At 35.6% G+C, this 21,508-nt stretch overlaps 1 protein-coding gene across 12 annotated transcripts in view; it reads right to left on the bottom strand.

Annotated features, from left to right (window-relative positions):
- The window catches only part of FRYL (FRY like transcription coactivator), a 168,718-nt gene that overhangs the window by 59,293 nt on the left and 87,917 nt on the right, over positions 1-21,508 (bottom strand). For 9 of the 12 annotated variants that reach the window (XM_085059004.1, XM_085059001.1, XM_085059003.1 and 6 more), the window contains 15 exons: positions 18,066-18,164; positions 16,562-16,663; positions 13,742-13,786; positions 10,404-10,507; positions 9,669-9,777; positions 8,583-8,669; positions 7,740-7,911; positions 6,910-7,042; positions 6,533-6,640; positions 5,082-5,319; positions 4,254-4,439; positions 4,077-4,163; positions 3,029-3,297; positions 2,415-2,610; positions 1,352-1,476 (listed from right to left, as the gene is read on the bottom strand). In XM_085059004.1, coding sequence (XP_084915130.1) covers positions 1,352-1,476; positions 2,415-2,610; positions 3,029-3,297; positions 4,077-4,163; positions 4,254-4,439; positions 5,082-5,319; positions 6,533-6,640; positions 6,910-7,042; positions 7,740-7,911; positions 8,583-8,669; positions 9,669-9,777; positions 10,404-10,507; positions 13,742-13,786; positions 16,562-16,663; positions 18,066-18,164 — 2,060 coding nt within the window. The remainder of the gene's footprint in view (positions 1-1,351; positions 1,477-2,414; positions 2,611-3,028; positions 3,298-4,076; positions 4,164-4,253; positions 4,440-5,081; positions 5,320-6,532; positions 6,641-6,909; positions 7,043-7,739; positions 7,912-8,582; positions 8,670-9,668; positions 9,778-10,403; positions 10,508-13,741; positions 13,787-16,561; positions 16,664-18,065; positions 18,165-21,508) is intronic. The other 3 variants (XM_085058998.1, XM_085058999.1, XM_085059005.1) reach the window with 1 other exon arrangement.

Genomic DNA, 21,508 nt, shown 5'->3' with positions numbered 1-21,508 from the left:
TGCAGACAAAATATTAAGGTAAAAACACATTCGTTTTTCTTTTGTATTTGTTAACATAGTAACTACTGCCTCCCCATTTGTTGTAGTGGGGAGTTTTTCTACTACCTGTGGTGCTGTAATTGAGACATATCAAAACCATAAAGTTTTCATGGTAAATGACTGACTCCTCTGATACCTCATGCAAAGTTTCTCCTTCAGAGAATGGGTCCAAGTGATCAGAATGCTGCACAAACTTTTGTGGTGTACTCAATTACAAGAAACTCATGCATGGTTAGATATTGTTCTATACTTTCTTTCAAACATAGAAAGCACAGAAAATAATTTGGAAGAAACTTTTTTGTGCTAAAATATAGTAAAGGGTCAGCTTACAATGCAGATCCACAGATGCCTAGAGGAGTTCATATGATCAGTTACACAAAACAAAAAAAAATTCTAATAAATTTAAGTGGATTACGTATACATATAATCTATAATGGAAAGAGTTCCTGAGTAAACACCACAACTGGGGAGGAACAGTGCCTAAAACCACAAAAGCTAAACACCACATCAGTGCAGAGCAGCAATGGTGAAGGGCGGGATACAGCTAGCATCTGGTGTGTGCACATGCACTGGACAGAGAAAAAAGCTGGTCATCAGAAACAAAACACATTTTGAAAACAGAAATTATAAAACTGATGAGGAGCAGTTTTTCTTTTTTTTTAACTTGCTGAATGAGTTGCTTCTAGTTTAGAAATCAAGGATTTCTGGTAAGATTATCTCTGAAAGCATTTTCTAAACTTTAGAGCTGTTAAGCAGATCTTCAGGATCCTGGCACAAAGTCTTGCTTTACAACTGGTAGGAGAGTAAGTCAGAAAGCATATGAAATTATGAGATATTAATGGGATACAAACCAGAATACAACAACTGAGGACTCAACATTACAGTTTCAATATTGGCTTTTTATCTGTGATAATATGGGACACAAGTGATCGGAGAGAAGCATCAGCCCATTCAAAACCAAGGCAATATCAATAAGGAGAGTTTATCAACTCTACAAACTTGATTATAATTAAAATTTCAAATGTTATTAGTTCACACAATCTGTTCTTACAGATAAGGGCAGCTTTTAATATCAATAAGCTGTTTATTCTTTCTAATAACTTCTTTTTCTTCATGCAGGTATGATCTCTACATAAAATTCTTACAACCTCTAACCATCTCTATTATGCCTCTAAATGCTAGAAAATACAACTACAATCAGTTGTCACAGCTTTTAAAAAATTCTCAAAAGAAAAAAAATAAGAAAAAATGAGCTCCAATTCTCCAGCTTTGTAATCAATTAGCATAAAAACAGATAAAACAAAACAGTTACCTAAAAGCTCCTGGGTTGGTCCTGCCAAGTCCCAGGACAAGGGATTCTGTAATTTCCATGCTCTCAGAGCGCATCATTGGAACTATGTGCTTAAACAGGGAGGAAGGGGATGGAATGCCAATAATCTAAAAAGAAAACCAGAATAAAACACAATGAAGTAATTACCACAAGGTGGTGACATGAAAACATCTGCTGTAATTTCACAGTCATCTCACACCGGACCAGTGACTCAAAATGGTAAAAGTAAAATGTATCTTTGACATGGAAAAGATTTTCTGAAATAGTAAAGCTGTATTAACTATTTTTTGCATTACTTAATTTTCACAGTCAGATGTCAATGAATGACTCAACATGATATACAGATGCTTTGCTTGTTTAGTGTATCTGTCCTCCTTGGGGAAAAAGGAAGTTTCTGGTGCCAACTCCTTAGACTCTTGAGTGCTTCCCAAAGAGAACAAAGCTTTCAGTCTACAGTTTCACGGGTTTAGGGAAATAATCTTGGTAAAAAACAAGTGGAAGAGAATGCTTCTGCCAAAACTCTGCTGCATAGTCCATGAATTATCTTCATGTCTACTGTGCATTTTGCAGGAAGCCAAAAAGGAGATGAACAAGAAGATGCAAAGAAGAGGGAAAAGAAATCATCTGCACATGATATGAAACAAGGCAGACAGAAGAGTGTCTGTTACTGGGAAAATATAACAAGATACATCCTGCCTGAATAGGTCCCTGTTTCTGTTGTTGCAGTGAGAGGCCATTTGCTCAGAACTGCATAAGTCTAATGACAGCAAAACCACCCCTTTAACAGCAAACAAAACATTTCCTTATTACTGCTAGGTAAGACTTTGAGATTGGGTGAATGTTTTCATTACATTATTAGACTTGCCTTAAAACTATACAAAGCACAGACTGGGAAAAGTGAACTAAAACACTACTCTAAACAAATGAAAAACAAATGTATCCTAAGATTATACCAGTTTCTAACTGTGATAGTTATTATAGCCTCTGGTGTTTCCATTTCTAGTAACATGTAGACTTATATACAATAAGCTTTAGAAGAACCTACTCTTGAATCAATGCTATAACCACTGTCAGGGGTAGACGCCAGCGTCTCAGGAGGGGAACATCTCACAGAGCCTGTGGAAGTGGAGGAGTTTGAAGAAGATGCTGCACTGCAGCAAAGAATCAGGTAGTTTCTCCAGAGCCCAATATAGGAGTCACTGCTTGTAGTAGTATTTACTTTCTTTGCATTGATAGGGCTGCTATTAAAAAAAAGAAAGAGAAGAGCTTAGAGTAAATGAAGTTTATTGCATTTCACTTCAGTTTTCTACTGAATTTGTTTCTCAATTATACATATGCCATTGCTTCCCAAATTGTTAACATGGTAAACTCTGAATAAGTTATTCAGAACAGGTTTGTACATCAATAATGCACACTTCCTTTATATTCAAATCTGTTGAACTACAATATGGCCAAAGGCATTAATTAATTAATCTTTACAGCAGGTAACTTCTTATCCATATAAATCTGCTTTTTTGTTATATAAAGCTGAATTAAATTCACAGACAATATCAAGAGTTTATATGTTACCTAACTGAAAAATAATAACACTATAAAGATGATAAATCTTGAAAGAATACCCAGTATAATTTACTGTATTTACTTTAAAAATCAACTTACTTGATATCCACTTGTGGAGACAGCAGCTGAAGTCTTGTATAAGCAAAGGTCCAAGCATAGCTTACAGCTGTTGGGCAGTGTTTTGGAAGATTTTCCTGCTTCATGAAACTTGAGAGGCTTATAATCCATGGATCTTGGCCTTGAGTCACATGTGCAAATATCCATATATGTGAGGGACTGACCACATCAAACTGGTGGCTGATTGGGGAGGAATTCCAGTCAGCCAGAGTTTGTAGATCTATTGAACTGGGACAGTAAAGTAAAGTAGTCTGCGTGCATAGGAAAGAGAATGAGGCAATATTTAATTTCCATGTATATTAAGTAACAATCTCTTCGTTGTTATATGCATCTAATTAAGTATCAGTGTCAAAACCACATCTGGAGCAGATAAAACAAGTAATTTATGGGGGTTTTAAAGACGTTCTTAATGTGAACAGCTATATAAACATGTTGTTTGGGAACAAACTGGCATTAGGAAATAGCAAATCCGACAAAAAGGACCTTTCATGCATAATGATTTAATTCTTCCGAAAGATTTGTACTCTAAAAGCCTTACTACTGATTTCCAGCTTGTTTGCTAATCCTAAAATCAGAAGTTTCCTTAATACTTAGGAGTTTACGATAAATACCTAAGTATGGAATTCAGTTGTTATTCAGACAGTTATTACAGCTTTCATCATGGATGAAGGGCACATTGACTGTTATGACACAGTACCACTGCAGAAAAAAGCAGTGCCCTTTGCTTTTAAGAAATTGCAGTCTATGAGCAAGATGAGAAATACCAGATAAAGACACAGCTGTCAGTGTTTATATGGTGGGATAATGACACACTATCAGTCAGAAAGTTTACAGTGGTGGTGTCAACCTCACAGCGTTCCTCAGAATTTTTGGCTTTTTCTCTTTGTTTGCGGTGATGAATTGCTGATAAAATTAGCATGAGCACAGTGACACTATAATTTAAAATATATTCATATAAAATATATTTATTTGGGACAGCTTTGCAGAATTACCTCATCTTACAAGCAACTTTACATAAAAACTCTCCTACCTGGTCAGCCCCCGTGAGATGTATGAAACTCTCCAGGATAGTAGCACTTAGTCTGTCCATTACATCTATAGCCAATTCATCATCACTCTACAAAACACAAAGCATACCAAGCTCAAAGAAAGTCAAAATAAAAGCAATTTCACCAGGCAGTCATAAGAATGGCTCATCAACTCTTACCTTTGAAATTTCTAGAAGTGTGAACAAGGCCCTTATTTCTCTGAGAACGCTGACAGCTAATCGCCTGGTGGCAGGCCTTGTGCTGCAAAGGATGACCAAAGCAAAGCCTTCTACCACATGAAATACACTGGAATAAAGGGTCCTCTCCAGGGGCAGGGTATGGGCAGCCCCATTGGATACACCACGCTAAGAAAAACATCGCAGAAGTTAAGCAAATGAAGAAAAAAGTAAACACAACTAAGACACAGTTCCATAATTGGCAATGGCAGAATTAATAATAAAGTATTTAGCTCTTTGGCTACTTGTCAAATTTTGCACTATGAGAATGACATAATATTATTCGCTCTTTTTTTTTAATTACCTCTCTGAATTTAGTCCAAACAAATGCCACAAGAACCTCTCCATTTCACTTTCTCATGAGATGAAGCAGTGAAAGCAAAATTTAAAAAAACCTCAAATTCTCAAGCAACACTCTTTCATGAAAGATTATAATATTAAATTATTTGAACCCTTTCTATTGGCTAGTAAAAAATTACAGGTTTAGTTCTAATGTTTAATAACTCCTACATATTTCCAGTTACCCCTTATGACCTTCAATGTAAGCAAAATGTGGTCGTTAATTAATGTTTAGGCAATACTTAAAAATTTGAGACTACTTTTTTTTTTTGTAAAAATGTTGATTTAAAAATAAGAGATCTAAAAGTCTTCACACACTGCAAGAAAGTTAGCTCAATTTTTATAATTTAACAAAACCAATAAAACCCACTACTAAGTCTGTATGTAGATTCAAACTATGTTTTAACGTCAAAGGACCTTATATAGATATACCTGAGAATCTTGGGTTTTATTGTGCATTTGGGCTGCTTGTTTCCACTGATTTATGAGCTGCACTAGCATTTTTACTGCATTGTCAAGAAGCGTTGGGTGGACGTCAGTCACTTCACGCACAATAAAATATACAAATCCTGAAAGAACATCTTCCCGCCAATCTGGAAAATCAAGCATTAATGCTTGGAGTGTATTGAAAGCCAAGGCACGAAGTTCTTCATCCATATGAATTGTCAGCCTGTTTAGAAAAAATAATGGTATCATCACCCTAGATAGGCATACTCTTAACCAGCCTTTATAATTTAACGTTTGGTGTTTACTCCTCCTTCTTTACTGTACAATGTAGAACAGCTCCACACAGATGCATTTGCTGCACTGAATAAACCTCTAACTGGCTAGTAACAGAAGACACTTCTACTACAGTGAAATATTGTACGGTTTCACAAAACTTAATACAAATAAACTTCTTTCAAGAGAGTCTGTCAAGTCTTAACGAAGGTACATCTTTGCATGCATCTGAGCAACCATACTAGAGCTCAGCAGACCAGCAACCTGTGATGTACAGGCTATTTTCTTCAAATTAAAATTAAAAAAAACAGATTATTTTTGCAGCTAAAGGAAATTTACTTTGGATAGAAAGAAGTCACAAAAAAATCCTTTGCATATATACTTTAAAACTGGTCTAAGCCTGCTATGGTAGAATATACTTATCCCAGTACTATATTATAACTTAAAACTTTCATGTCTTTTACATGATTTTTAACACTGAAGAAAGAGTGTTAGAAAAAAACTTACTCTCTCACATTATTACTAACTTTTTATACATGTAACTCAACACATTATATGAAAATGAATTTATCATTTCAAAGCTAAAGGCTGTCCTGTATTTCTGTGCCAGGAGTATTCTTGCAATAAAAATTTTAAAAAATCTGTCTCAACTGTTTATCAGTACTGATGAGGTACTTTCCATTTAGACTGAGATAAGAGAAGAATAACCCATGGAAGAATATGGGTAGTGTTGGATCCAAAAAAATGGAAAAACAAAGCAAGGTTACTAGAGAAGAAATAAAGTGCCTGTCTCAAATTTTGGTAATGTCAAACAAGAATGACTTAATGAAAATTTATAGTAGTTACAATAGAAAGAAAAAGAAAAGAGAAAAGTATTACAGCAGTAATGAAAAGATAAAACAAGTTCAAAACCCCAAAATAACAGAATTAAATTCCTACTTCTCAAAATATTCTCTCTAAAAGTGCGTGCAAGGTCTGCAGGATAAATTTACCTCCTGCTACTATGGCCAGTAAAACTTGACCAAGTGCAGAAGGCTGGCAGGAGCAGCAAGGACAGAATCTGCATGCAGTGACTCACACTGCATAGAGAGTGCACTGACAAACATGCACACGCAGCATTTAAAAAAGAACATCCACTAAGAGCAGAATTCCATTTCTCTTACCTTGCAAGCAATTCAATGAGGTCAGTCCTACTCATGCCATCTGGAATCAGTCTCGGGATAGCAGCAATGCAAGTTCTGAACAAATCTATCTTAGGTTTCCTCTCACCCCTACAAAAACAGTTTATAACCAACAAAGAAAGAGGAAAATCTACTTCAGTACACCATATATAAATATATATATATATATGTATTTGATTTCATGCCAGAACTAAGGAGGTAACACTAACATTTTTACCAATAATGAATGAAATTAACATTCACCTAACAGTCAAGCAAAAACCCCACAACTGTAGTGCATTAATGATGGCACCTGCAACATCAGAGCATAAAAACATGATTCTACTGTGAAGCTAAAAATGCTGTTATTCAGTACATACGTAATCATGTCTTCTGGTTCTTTATTGGACATCTGCACACTAGTCATGCACATGGGCCTTCCAACTTCTTTGTCCAAATGCCTAAGAATGCTATCCAGTGCTTTTCTGACTTGAGGATAGTATATGGACATTCCTGAAAAGTCAAAGAGTTCCATCATCCTTTTTCACATTTTTATTAAAATATCTGCCACTTATTCAGCTTAGGACAAATTTCTTATTGCCCAGATGACATGAAATACATACTTTAAGTGTAAAAACAAATGCATGTGTATATGAAACATATATCTATAAATAGTAAATATCAGATATTATATGAAAGTAGAAGTTTCCTTCAGAAAAACAATAGCAAGTAACCATTAGTTGCTTTTTCATTTTCTCAATTTCAAGCTTTTTAGTTCTAGTTTAGAACTAAACATGTTGAAGCATTCCTTTGGAGATGACTACCTCACTCACAGAAGATCAATAGAGCATAGGGATCAAGACTGCCTTACTCAGCTGTGAGACATTTGGGACATTCTGGAGTGACATCAAGGGAACAAAACTTGTCATTTACCACACTAATTGCACTCAGGCTTCTTTGTGTTTATTTGGCAATGCAAAATACTTCCAGAAAAGCCCTGGATTTGGTCTCAGACACCAGAGGGTCAATATTGTCTGGCAGCCCTCTTTAACAAATCAAAGCAGTTCTGTTAATAGAGAGTCCCATTAGATTCTCATTCTCAATTAAAATAAATACATAAATAAAGTCACACACAAATGTACTGCTTGAAAATAACTGAGAATATAAACATACACACTGAAATGCCAACTTACAAAAGAATACAACATACCTATAACTTTTGCTTCCTCATCTGTCAGCGTTTTATTAAGAAAAATTTTCTTCACACGCAGAGTATTTCCTGAAGGCAGAACAACTCCTGTTGTTGGCATTGGTGGTTCACCATCTTTTTGCTGCAAGCTATCTGCTATGACAAGGAAGACTCTGAGGCCAATATTCATCCTCTTCAAGAGCAAAAAAGGGACAAGAAAAGGAAAGAGAAAACAGAAGAAATTACAATATTGAAGTAACACAGAGACAAAATACAAATTGCATTTTTCCTCTCTTTTAAACAGACAGCAGTACGGTTCCAGTAGGACAGACCTTATTTAAATGTTACATATTAGGGTAATGAAAGAAACAAGAATAAAGTTTATTTAATACATACACACACCCACACACACACCTTCTGTGCTGCTCCACACTCTGATTTAAGTGAACTGACTTGGCCCAGGCTAAGATACAGAATATTTTATAGTACTGGCACTAAAGGAGTTGATATGAACCTCTAGAAGAACATACAGAAGACACACAGTGCTTAAAGATCCCATCTGTTAGACTGGGTCTTGAAGAGCTAGGTATGACTTTCCCGAAAAAATGCTTTACAGTTACACTGCAAATAAAAACCATCCTTCCTGAAATGATTATTGAAATAAGTCTTAACTGTAGAACTGCTGCTGTTGAAATCAAACAGGAACTGTGCACAACTACAATTACTTCCTTAGTGTTAACAGGACACTCCTTTAGATACTCATTTATCTGCCTTTAACCTGGCTCAAACTTAGTTATCCACTTCCCCCAAAAAATTTCCCCAATGCCCTGTTCTCATGACATGCAAGTAAGGAGCTTTTTTTACCTCTGGATTAATAGTAAAGGTTTTAGGTGATTTTCCAACACTAAGGAGATCAAATATTATTTCTTTCATTGCAAAATCCAAACGTTCCTATAGAAGAAAACAGATTGATATGATCATCTCTTTTACGTTAATACGCATAATTTCTTGGCTTTGCACACTCACTGGGTATCACATCTTACAAGTTCAAAAAGAAAAAAAAAAGTTTAGAAAGTATTTATTTTCCTCTTTAAGACTTAGTTTTTTTTTTAGTCTAAAACAATTCAACACAGCTCATTCCTTGATATGGTTGAACCGTTTCTCCTGAAAAAATTCCCAGACAATTCATCTCAGATTGAACATATTTTTACAAATAGGATGAGCTGTTATAGAAGACCAAAAATTAGGGATAAAGAGAAGCCCTAAGAAATAAAAAAACATTAAAATATAAATACAAGAAAATATAAACGGGGATGAGTTGTGTGTTCTGCCTCATCCCTGTATGACCAAAACCAAACTGCTTTGGAAGCTGATGCACAGACAAGCTATTTCTAAGATAGGAAAAGATGTCTCTAATCTATCAGGTTATAGATTAATGAGAGTTTACTTTGTGAGACTGTATCCTGCATTTTGGTATTAGGACAAGAGAAGCACCTAAAATAATACAAATCATAATGCAATGCCAACTATACACTACTGCATTTATAGCATTCTATTTCTGTCTATAGAGGCCAGTCTCCAGGCAAAATGTAAGTGGGTATTACTGTTCTAATGATTTGTCCCTTATAAAAATATCATAATGGATATAGTAATTCTATTAGTGTATTATATATGTGTATATATACACACACAGCCCCCAACAGAGCAATACAAATGTAAATACTAATGATCATAATGTTCACACACAACAGTTTTGAAAGTTTAAAAAAAAATTTTTGCCACTACTAGGAAGAGAACGAGTTATTTCATTTGTTACGCGTATTCAGGGAAATTCTACTCAAGATAGTAGAATTAATTCAGTACAAACATTTCAAAAACTAACCGTGTATTTACATTTGTTCCAAATAATGTACATCCTATTATTATAGCTCTACCTATATGTATTCTTACCTGAGCAATGAACTGAATAATCTTCACAAATATATTCAGAGGTGTGTCTCGTGGGACCACACTACGTGATCCTTTTGGGAAAAGTGCTGATACAATGCTCATGAGACGGCTACAAGAATTTAGAAACAAAAACAAATAAAAAGGTCTTTTAAAAATAGCTCCTTATAACAGCATAGATGTTATAGTTCAAATCTGAAGTGTGTGTGTGTGGGGGGCTACTATGAAATAACACAGAAGCCTATGACAGGTAGGACCACATACAGGAAGTACCACCCCAGCTTTCACAGGCAATAGGATCTTGGGTTCCTTTATAAACTGAAAAGGATCTTGTTTTAAACTAGTTATTAATAGTCAGGAGGAGGGGCAAAATCTGAATGACTATTCCAAATTCTCACTATGCACAGTTATAAAGAAAACCTTTTCATTTTCAGCCTATACTTAGTGATGGACACTTCATACCCGATTTGTTCTGGCACCATTAGTGCCTTTTAACATTAATAAATTTCCTGCTTATCTCTCTGCCCTCTTCTATCCCTGCAAAGACAATACCAGACTCTTCCTTCTTTCCATCAAAATACTCAAGCACTTTTGATTTTCTCTATTAAGATAAAATGTTTGGTCCTCTGTTTACTTGACTCAACCAACCCTGATCTTCAAAATCTCTTCTGATATCATTAGGTGGGAATACAATCTCTCACAACCAATAGTTTAAAATACTTTGCATAATGAACTCACCTTTGAGTTACAGTGTTGCTTTCACATTTAATTCTAATAACATAAACCCACAATAACCTATACAAAGATTCCAGTGCAACGCGGGACATTTTGGGATCTTTATTCTGTAAAATAAATTAAAAAATACAGTTATTGTTGCCTGTGAGACACTGACAAAATTCTATCATTACTTTTTCTTTTTAAATTTTTTTAACAATGAAAGCAGATGGCTTTAATACTTACTACAAGTTTTTGATATTTTTTCATAAAAACAAGCCTGTATTGCATATTTCCAATACTACCTAAATTTTTAACTAGTAATTCCAGCTCATTACACACAACTCTAACTCTGAGGGCTGAACAGTAACTAAAAAGCAGATATTCCTCTTGAGATGAACACACCATGAGTATATTGCTTCCAAGAACTTTTCTCAAAAAGCCACTGGTAACAAATACCTACTTCATAGCAAACTAATTTATAGTTTGTGTAAAACATTGGAGTAGCTGCTTTGGATCAGGCACAAGGTCTCGTTCCATCACTCAGTCTGTGACAGCAGACAGTAGCAGGTGCAGAAGAAAAGAATGCAAAACAGGGCAGGCACACAAGGATGCTTCTCTGGGTGTGACTTCACACACATCAGACATTTCCTGCAGGCTGTATTAGTGTTTCACCACTTCCAATGCATTTTTATTGTAACAATTACGATACCTTTCCTTGAATTAACATAAAATTTTGCAGCACAATTCAGTTTAAATTATGTACTGTATGCAAAACTATTTTTGTCTTAAAGCTGCTGCTATGAGTTTAGTTTTGCTCCTCTGAGCTCTTAAACTGTGTAAAACAGTAAGTAACTAACATTCTTTGTACCAACTCTAGAAATCTCCTTTCCAAATAGGGATTCTGGGAGTACTTATAGTCTAGAATTGTCCAGCAAGATTCCTGGACTTGGCCATATGTATAAACTTTTGAATATAGTAAGTGATTCCCAGTTGTCAACTTTTTAGGCATTAAAACTGACAAACCCAAACAAAACCAACAAAAAACCAAAACAAGAACCCCAAAACTACACTTTCCCCATTTCCAGTGAAGTCTCTCTGTTTCAAGATATATCTATATGATGACTTGAACACAATTAACTTCATATTTTGTGCCACAAGTCAGTGAGTCAGAAGAGCAGATGACTTTGTCCAACCAGGACAAATGAAGTGCAAATTTACAAAGGGTGTAAGTGGAACTACAACCATACTGTTCAAAAAGAGATGGTCTCATTCACTGTTCTCTCCTCCACAGCCTCAATGCTCCCTCTGCATAAACTCTAGTGGTAAGAAAGTCCAACTTGCACCAGTAATCTGATCAAAATAATTTCATATGCATGTCTGTGTAAAAGCTTATGTATATGCACAAAGCAGAGTAATTTTGGGGGCTTTAACATGGGTGAGTCCAGACTACTGGTTTTGGCAGCAGCTTATTTTAAGAAATGCTAAAAGCCTATCACAGAATCACAGAGGTATAAATGTTATTTCAAAGTAGTACAGACAAGTAACATACATGACTGTCTACCAGAATATTAGAGGGAGTAATTTAAACCAGTTTACATCAGTGATAACGCTGCTCCGTGAAGGGTCACACTCATCAAATGTGCTGCCATCATCTCTGAATCAGCACCTGTAACTAGGCAGTGGGTAAATTCAGGGAAGTGATCTGGACAAAATCTATCCAGTAAAAAGTTATACCTGTCCCTGGTTAGTATGCACACTGATAACTGTCCCACTGTTCAGTTAATTTACCTGCAGTGCTACTGTGAGGAAGAAGCAAACACAACTGTACCACAGGGTGAGACTGTGATAGCTTTGATTTTAATCAGTTTAAGCGGCAAAAATCCCACAATATTAGTACTCATATTTAATTTACAGGCCAACAATTAGTGATTGTCAGAGTAGGTTGGGGAATTCATTGGTACATGTGTTATCAAAGTCTATCTGAAATGCATCTGGAATTGAGTAATGCTTCAGTTTTCTTATTTCTACAGGGCAGCTTAATTTACAGGTCCAGAAGTAAACCAAAAATGTATTGTTGGCTTTTAATCATCTAATAGAAAAATGGGCAAGGTAGCAGATATTTTAATAATATAGCAGACATTTTAATAATATGTAAACAACATTTGATCTGTTAGCGGGTGTATCCCCCAACAGAGCTACTTCTGAGTAGTTATGACAAAGATGGTTTGTTATAAAAGAAAAAAAAAGAACATATAAAGAGGCATTCACATTTTTAAAAGAATTACAAAATAAATCTCGCAGTACTTTTATTATTTCAAGAATTGAAAATTTTCATTATCACTTCCTATAATGAGGAACTAAACAAATATACTAGAAGAAAATCGCTTTTTGGGTTTGAATCATAGCACACTTAGCATAAACCTAGTGTTAAGATATCAGTGCTTCCTTTTCTCTTAGACATTACAGCAACTAGAATAAGGAATAGGGGGCTATGTAATATAACAACCTAGCTGAATTTTAGTCTTTTTTGGCTGACATCTGTCAGATTTTAAAGTATTCTATATAATGTTTCATAAAACATAGTTTTGTTTCAAATCCTAAAACTTTTAACATAAATTATGCTATCAGCAGACTATGAAAAAAGTTGTCAAGAACAGTATCTGTTACAAAACCAAAAAAGTAAGAGCAAGTCTATGGTGGTTTTACATGACACATTAAAATGAGTCAATGAAACACATCTCAATGATGGCAAGAAACAAAACAGCATTTTTTCCACGTTAGTCAAATGTAGTCACTTACTGAAGAAAGTACTTTTTAATACTGATGTTAAACTTTTCTTCTGTTCTGAACTAAAACAATTTCTACTTTTTAAAACCTGCAAAACCAACAGTGTAAAAGTCTTTGAAGTTAGTGCACTGCAAGATGTTACAGTAAATCAGTTTCACATTTTTTTATTGTGAAAATCTTTTCCGTTTGCTTGCATGCAAGACACTTTTTGAAATGAAGTAACAGAAAAATCCATACATCTGATTAGGTTGTTATTTCCAGTGGAAACATGCATTGCTGTTCAGGGAAACCAGCTGTGATATTGATAATCAATCTCACAAAGCCACACTTTCACCCCCAAGGAAAAATTTGTGTTAGACAATTTTCTGATCTTTCTCCTTTACTCCCTGGCAAGAAAAAAAAGATCTTTGAAACATTAGCTATTCTTAGTCCTGTGGCTTCTTAACAGTACTAACAGTAATTTTACAAAGAAAGGAAAGCACAAAATACAACAAACAACATTAAAAAATCAAAACGAAAGTATTTACATGAGACAAAGCAACATTTCACTGAGTTACAACATATTAACTCACCTGCAGTGTTTCTATTTGTTTTCTGATACTGTTGTTAGATGGCATCTAAATAAAGCAATGTGAGACAGCAAAACATAACAAACATGAGAATGGAAGGCACATGCATGTTAGATGAAAAAAAAGCACAAAACCAACAGATAGCTGTCTAGCAAGGACTCTATTCAGTAGAAATAAAGGTTTTGCTATAGTGGCAGAAAACATTCCTTCAACTTTCAAGGTTTTGTGGCAACAGACACTATGGGTAAACTGTGAAAAATACTCTCTTTCCAGCCAACAGTGGTGCAGAATGACAGACACTGTTCTCTCCCATTTCTGCACTTTCTTAAATATTCCTTCCTCTCTCCAGAAGAGGTAGTAAAGATACCACAACAACTCAGATTCATCCAAAAATGTATCAACTTTCAGACAAACTGCCTAGAATTAGTCTGTCTAAATACTAGTAAAAAAAGTAAGTGTTTTTTACAATACTGCTCTGGTGTTACCGTCTGCTGAACAAATTCAGAATTTTGCCTACACTAGTGAGTAAAAAAATGCTTGCTGGGCTCAATGCTGAAACAGCACCCCAACAGCATTGTGGGACAAAGCCAGCTATACATATACCAAAAAAAAAAAAAAAAACCTCTTTAGTACACTGCTGGTCTAAACTGACTCTTACAACTTACTGATGTGCTATTTGCATTGGTCCAGACCACTATGGCTCCTCCTTTCAGCAAGGCTAGGATGTTCTTCCCATACACTAAGCCTGCTCTGAGGATAACTAAAGGCAATGTGCACTGAAATCCAGCACAGAGAGTTTACAAAGGACATAAATATTGCCAGAATTAGGATTCAGGGCACCTCCAGGAGCATTACCAAATTTAATGCAGCATCAGAAGGTAAGGCAGGGTATGAACATACTGTGCATCAGGTACTATGGGGCAACTGCACAGGTGTGAGCTTTCACACCTTTGCAAATTGGAAACGGCTTATTTCAGTCACCAAAGTGAGACCAAAGTGATGTTCATGGCTAAGTAAGGGTTTCACTGGGCAGTCAGCAGGGAGTAAGGAGAGCACCACAAATTCATGACCTACGGTACCACTTGGTGACTTGCTAGCATGCCTGTACTCTTCACAGAATAGCCCTGTGACACAGGCTAAGTATTATCATTATTTCAATTCCTAATACAGTGGGGGTAGATGAACCTTATTAGTGCTCTAAGTATCTCCTAGTAACTCTCAAACTACTTTATTAATCAAAGATACTAAAGATAATGGATTCTGCATTTCTTACTTAATTTTACATATTTTAGTAACTGCAAATAAAGTAACTTCAGTAATTAGAAAATCAGGAAATAAAACAGGGAAGGGGAAATCTAAAAGACTAAACTGTGAAATTCAGATTTATAAATTAATGAGATTACTTATTACAGAGTGCATGCATTTAATTAGCTTCAGAAACAAAAGAACACATTAACTCATCAGACACATGAGGACAGTGGGGGTGTATTTTTCAAGACTAAGCTCAACAAAGTTTCTGAACAAGGTAGGCACCCAAAAAACTCCACAGTATTTGGTGTGCCAAATTAAACCAAGACATAAAATATCCTAAATAACTCATTGATAGCACAGCAATGTAATACTGCAAATTCTGAATTGCAGAAATTCGTATGTGGAATTTCTGCTGAATAGAGCCTTACAGTAAACGTGTTAAGCTGTTAGTGGTTAACAAAACTAAGTAAAATATAAAATGCATGCTCAGCAACTACCAGTTAAACTCACTGGCATTTATAGTTTTAAAACATCCATTATCAACAATGGACATTATGCCAAAAAAAGGCAACTCCTAGATTGGAAGGAGTTTATTTAAAAGCTTTAAAAACCAAAGCACAAGCAGCCTCCATAAGCAAAATAAACCACAAACAAAAATCAAGGCAAATACTGCAAAAGAACTGCAATGTTAGATGAAAAATATACAAAACCCAACAAGCAACAGAAAGGTATGAAAGATGTTGTAAGAACAAAATGACCCTTAAGAACAATCCAAGCAGCTAAACCGGTTTCCTTTCAACTTCATGCTGGTTTACGTATTTTTACTAAAAAGCTTCAGAATTGTGATTCATATCTAATCAGAATCAGTATTGTGAAGGAGGATCAAAGAATTTATTAACATTTTCAAAATCAATACATTAGGAAAAATCATGAATTAAGTTAATCATAATCAAGGAAAGAATACGTACAACAACTAATGTTACAAGAAAGTCGCTCATTTGTAAGTATCTTGATGTCTTAATCAACCAATTGATGTTTACAATGCTATTAACCTAAGTCACAAGTTAAAGGGACACTGTAATTGTTTTTTTTTAAATACGTATCACAGGCTGTAGATGTAACATCTTTTCTGGTCTCACAGTTCCTTTTCTATTCCTTCAATAAGCAATCAAGAGATAGGAATTTTGCACTTCCTATAGATTCTACTTAGAAGAGCAGACAAGTCACTTGTTTTCTCACATATAATTTGCACATAAAGAATTACAGTTTGCATTTTCTCTGGCATAAATAGCCTTTATTAGCAGACACATCTGCAGATTTTACTCAATAAAAATTATAATCCCCAAGGGGACCACACTTATTTCCAACATGACACAGCATCACAAAAACTTACTTACTAAGTTTAATAAAAACAGAGACTTGACACATTTATTTTCTTTTTAGAAAAATATTTCAGTGTCCTTTTAAACAGCCAAATATTATTCATTGTTTATTTGGCACAAGAATGCTGAGAACATATCGTAATAAATGAGAGTGATTTGCAACAGTTCCTTAATTAAAAAGGATTCTTACCTTTAGATGTGACAAACAGTTCTGCAGGAAAACGTGCCAGTTATTTAAAAAAAACTGTTTCTGACTGACACACAACAGGCAGGTGATCAATGGATACAAAGCCTATGAGTAGGGGGGAAAAAGAATTGATCAAATTGCTCTTTGCAGACCTCCTAAGTGCTGTACACAGAGAATGGGACACACAGTAGGCTGTTGCCTCTCACTCTCACAGTCCTGGCATTGCATGGCAGCAGCCTCTCCCCTGCACTGAGGCACTCATGCCAGGCACAGTGCCCTGGGTAACCCCCTGGGTGCTGTAAGAGCTCATGGTCACAGACCAGGGCAGTGGGACCAAGGTGAAGTTCATCCCCCAGGAAGGCCTGATCTCAACAAGGACTGAGAGCAGTCTCACCCTTCACACAATATTCATGCTTTCCCTGCAACCACAAGACTCAATTCATGGAGTCCTACATGCTGGGCAGGACTGAATTGCCTCCAAGAACATTTAGGAAAAACATCAACTCAGTAAATATCGAGACAGGCTTTAAATTGTCAGAAATGCTACTTCTGCTCAAGATCTACTTTTAGTGAATCACTTTGCTTGGCTTTAGTAATGTAAGATTTGTTTAAATATCACATACTTTAACACATAATGGTGATTAGTACCATATCTGATTGTAGATCTCATTAAGGAGCAAAATGAAAGAATGAGGATGAGAAGGTAAATTGTACTCTCAATACAATGTTTCTAACTTCATAAATAAAATGGCATTTTGAATACTAACATAAAGCACTTTATGTTACTCTTACAAAAGGAGATTAACCAATACACTGACATATGCTTCATATGTTCAGAATACTAGAAAGTAAAGTTTGTCACTAACAGAAAAGTGAAAATAAAATATTTTAAATTCATTTGCATTTAGTGAATATGCCAACTGAAATGCAAAATTTAGCTCTACATTTCCAGCGAACTCACGTGAATTGACTTGAAACATGGCTGCCATAGTTATCAAAAACAACCAAATACTGCATAAATAAGAGACAATAAAAAAATAGCAGAAAAAGAAAAACAAAATATATGAAGAGAGGAGGGAAACAGGGAAGAGAGAAACAGGCAAACAGGAGGCAGAGCAGGGCTATTAGGAAGCTGCTATTTTGCTATGAAAGTCTTGTCTGACACTTGTATCTTTTAACTAACCCTAATTTAAATATACAGACTCCCTGAATGCAAGTTTTTTATCAAAAGGACATTAGGTTAAATAACTCTGCTAAAACCCACTAAAATAATCAAAAACAAGCACTGATTTCAAGACAATCTCACATGTGAGATAACAAGAGCACATAATCTGCACAAAGAAACAAAGCAAAATTAGAACAAATGCACATACACTGTGGGAATTTAATTATACTGAGACATTAAGATTTGAATTAATACAGCTGATAAGCTTTTCCTCATATATTGTACTAGCTTAAGAGCCTAAGATGAGCAAAATGGAGAAGTTGAAATATTTCTTTAAAATACCAGCGAATGCTTCTTTCTTGAACTCAATTCAAAGGTAGTCTGATAAAGCATCTCCACAAAATTTTTCAAACATGGCACATTCACTTCATTTTTAACAGCCTATTAAAAAAAATACACAAATTAATGGGCTTAAAAATTTACACAGAAGGCAATTTAAACATACATTAAGATGTCTGTGAATTCAAAACCATTCAAAAGCTAAATTTCACATTAGGAAGGTATTTGAGTGTATTTATCTGAAATATGAACAGAAGCATAAGAAATCATGCTATATACTACAACCATATGGTTAAAATTAACAATTACAGCAAACACACAAAAAAACCCCACCCCAACACAACAGCCTGCTAAAAAAAACTGTTTTAAGAACTGGTCTCTATGCCATATTTAAAGAAGAAAATGTATTTGATACCAACTAACAAATAAAAACTACACTGAAGCTCTTCATACACTTATTTTCATTCATAAAAAAATATTAATATCCATGATTTTAACAGTTCCCCTCTTCACTGGTCCTGCCTTCTTTTTTGTCCTCCAATTCTGAAAACTGAAAATTTACAAAATAATCGACAGGATTACTAGCCAACCAATCATGCAAGTTATCTTTGCTCAGCTTTCAGAATTAATGAAACATACATGGAGTGCCATACCCTTGTGACCTGCTTTGCTCTTGTACACAGAACAGATTTCATTCCACAACCTACGCAGCTACCACCTTCTTTATGAATGCTCTGCAAAGCTTTTAGGCTTCTCTCAGGACACCTATGATGATCCATCTCAACACTATTCTTAACCTACTGATTTAACCTGTGTGTTTCTGCTTTATTTATCAAATTGAAGGGTAGGGTGTTGGAAAGCAAATTGCCTTTTTTGGAAGAGATCCTCTGTACATATCATTTCCTTACAACATAATTTTTGTTATTTTTATGATTTATAGTTATTAATAGTATATAAACATTGTATCTACTAATACTGTCTAAAGAAAAATCATGTCCATTTTGCTAAGAACACTCTAAAAATATTCATGATGTAGAAGCATAAAAATAGCATGCATCTCTGTAATGCGTACAAATCCAAGAAGAAAGAACTGAGAAAGTAGTTACAATTTAAATCACTTCCTATGTACCAAATTATTTATTTCTTGCTACTCTTAAGCTACAGGTTGATTAGTATCCGGCTAGCTCCACATGAGAAATCAGTCAGTTGCTGCCACCACCACATTGCTGCTTTGTGATATCACCTTAGGCTTTCAGAGCAGCTCTAACTTCCCTGCTATAAAATATGCGATGATTCGTCATACCTGCAGGGTCCAAATCAGGTCAGGTTTCTTAAAATGCCTGAATGACTAAGCAAGAGAATGACAGTAAAGAATTCTCAGTGCTGAAACCCAACAGCTTCCTCACTTAAGCAATTTTCTGTATCCAAGATACAGAAAAATCTACATTCAATTCCTTCAGCTGTATCAAAAATATTCAAACCTGCATCTCACATCTTCCGAGAGAAATGACTAACCTGCTCAAATGCACCTCAGTCCGGGAGCAGGCTCTTCGCTTCTATTTAAGAAGCTCCATTTGTATGAAATGATTAGAGACTCTATGAGTCAGAAGGAAAGATCAAGCCTCCCTCCCCAACTGTCTGAAGCTCCGATTCAGGCTGTGCTTGTAGGAAGGGATCACACAGCACCACAAGTGCTCTGCACAGCTGGTGTTCGTGCCTCCGCTCTTGCCACTGGAGACTCCAACTCCCAAATGACGCTTCTTCCTCATTATTCTAAGAGCAGTTTTCACTATGTTTATGATTCTGCAAACTAATATTTGCATTTACCTAAATGCTAAATAGTTTCACTCAGCACTCCCACTCCCACTGCCAAGTAACTATGGAATTCAAAAGGACAAAACTGTTCACTCTTTCATAGGACAAGAAATTCTTCTCTAGAAGAGTGTAAGGATGCCCAGGTAAGATCAAACCTTCTTCCAGTAAACAGCTACTACTAGCACCACCTGTTTCTAGTTATGTCTTATGAAAAAAGATTGTCTTCTTTCTAATTAAAAAAAAAAAACCCAAAAAAAACCCCAAGAATACCAAACCTAACCAACCAACCAATACCACCAAAGTAAAAACCACACAAACAAACAAACAAAACCACTGAAAAAAAACCTCAAAAAACAAGACTGAGACCAGGGAAGGGAAAGAAGCATTTATCCACCACCCAGGGCAAGGTAAACCATTTAAGGAGGATGAAAAGTTCAGAGAGAATTATCTTTCTTTTCCTATGATATTGCTCAGATGGGGTGCCCACCCAGTGTGGGCAGTGTCTTTGTAGATCCCATTCTACATAACAAAATCTACATGTCCCAGTTCTCCATATATGCCCCAGCAAGATGTGTCCCTATGATCAGCTGCAACATAGAGCCACAACCTGCCATTTTTTGGGACTGCCTAACACTGCAGCCTGGCATCTGCTAATACAGCTAACATTTTAGACAACCATAGCAAGTATCAACCTACTACGATGAAATTAACTGAGCTTGTGGTAAATGATCAGCTTGAAGTATGTATACTCAGCTGCCGTAATTTCTTCTTGACCTGTTGAACAAGCTTCACACAACCAAGAAAAGCAGCCTGGGAGGAAAGAGAGCCTGTCTTGACTGAAACATTCTCACAAGCAGCACTGCAGACACTGTACATCCAACAGTGTAACAATATCAACCTTTTTTTTTCTTGTTCATGGCTGCTGCATGAGATTTCTTTTAGATTTAAAACATATGCAGGAGATGACTGACTGCTCTTCCACTTGAAGGACTACATCTAGTGGACATTCACCTCTACAAATGATTTTTAATTAGCCAAAACCTACATTCTTCCTTCTTGCATAAGAGTTCATACTCTCCTTAACAGACGGTAAAAATGTTATATATCTCAGTTTATTCTAGAAGGAACTTTACAGGATTCAGCTAAAGAAAAGTCAACAAGACCCTTGAGCAAACAAATATTAAACCAAGGAAATTTCAAATTTTTACAGCATGTATAAAATCACACAATTTTCTGGTAATAAAGATGTCTAGGAAACAGACAATTTTAAAAAGTCCTGATAAAAGACTGAGAACTAGCTAACACAAACGCCACCATATTTCCTTTTAAGACTGTGAAGGTGCTTGTAATCTACTTGACAGTCACAGAATGGTTTTGTTGGAAGGGACCTTAATCTAGTTCTAACTCGCCCCTCTGCAGTGGGCACCTTTCACTAGAACATGGTACTCAGAGCCCCATCCAACCTGGCCTTGAACACTGCCATGGACAGGGCATCCACAACTTCTCTGGACAGCCTGTGCCTCACCACCCTCACAGTAAAGAATTTCTTCCTAAAATCTAATCTAATCTAATCTAATCTAATCTAATCCTACAGTCTTTCAGTTTAAAGCCATTGCCCCTTGTTCTATCAT

Source organism: Lichenostomus cassidix, chromosome 4 (assembly GCF_008360975.1).
Source record: "Lichenostomus cassidix isolate B80296 chromosome 4, HeHo_3.0, whole genome shotgun sequence".
NCBI lineage: Eukaryota > Metazoa > Chordata > Aves > Passeriformes > Meliphagidae > Lichenostomus > Lichenostomus cassidix.
This window is presented reverse-complemented; position numbering and strand designations above follow the sequence as displayed.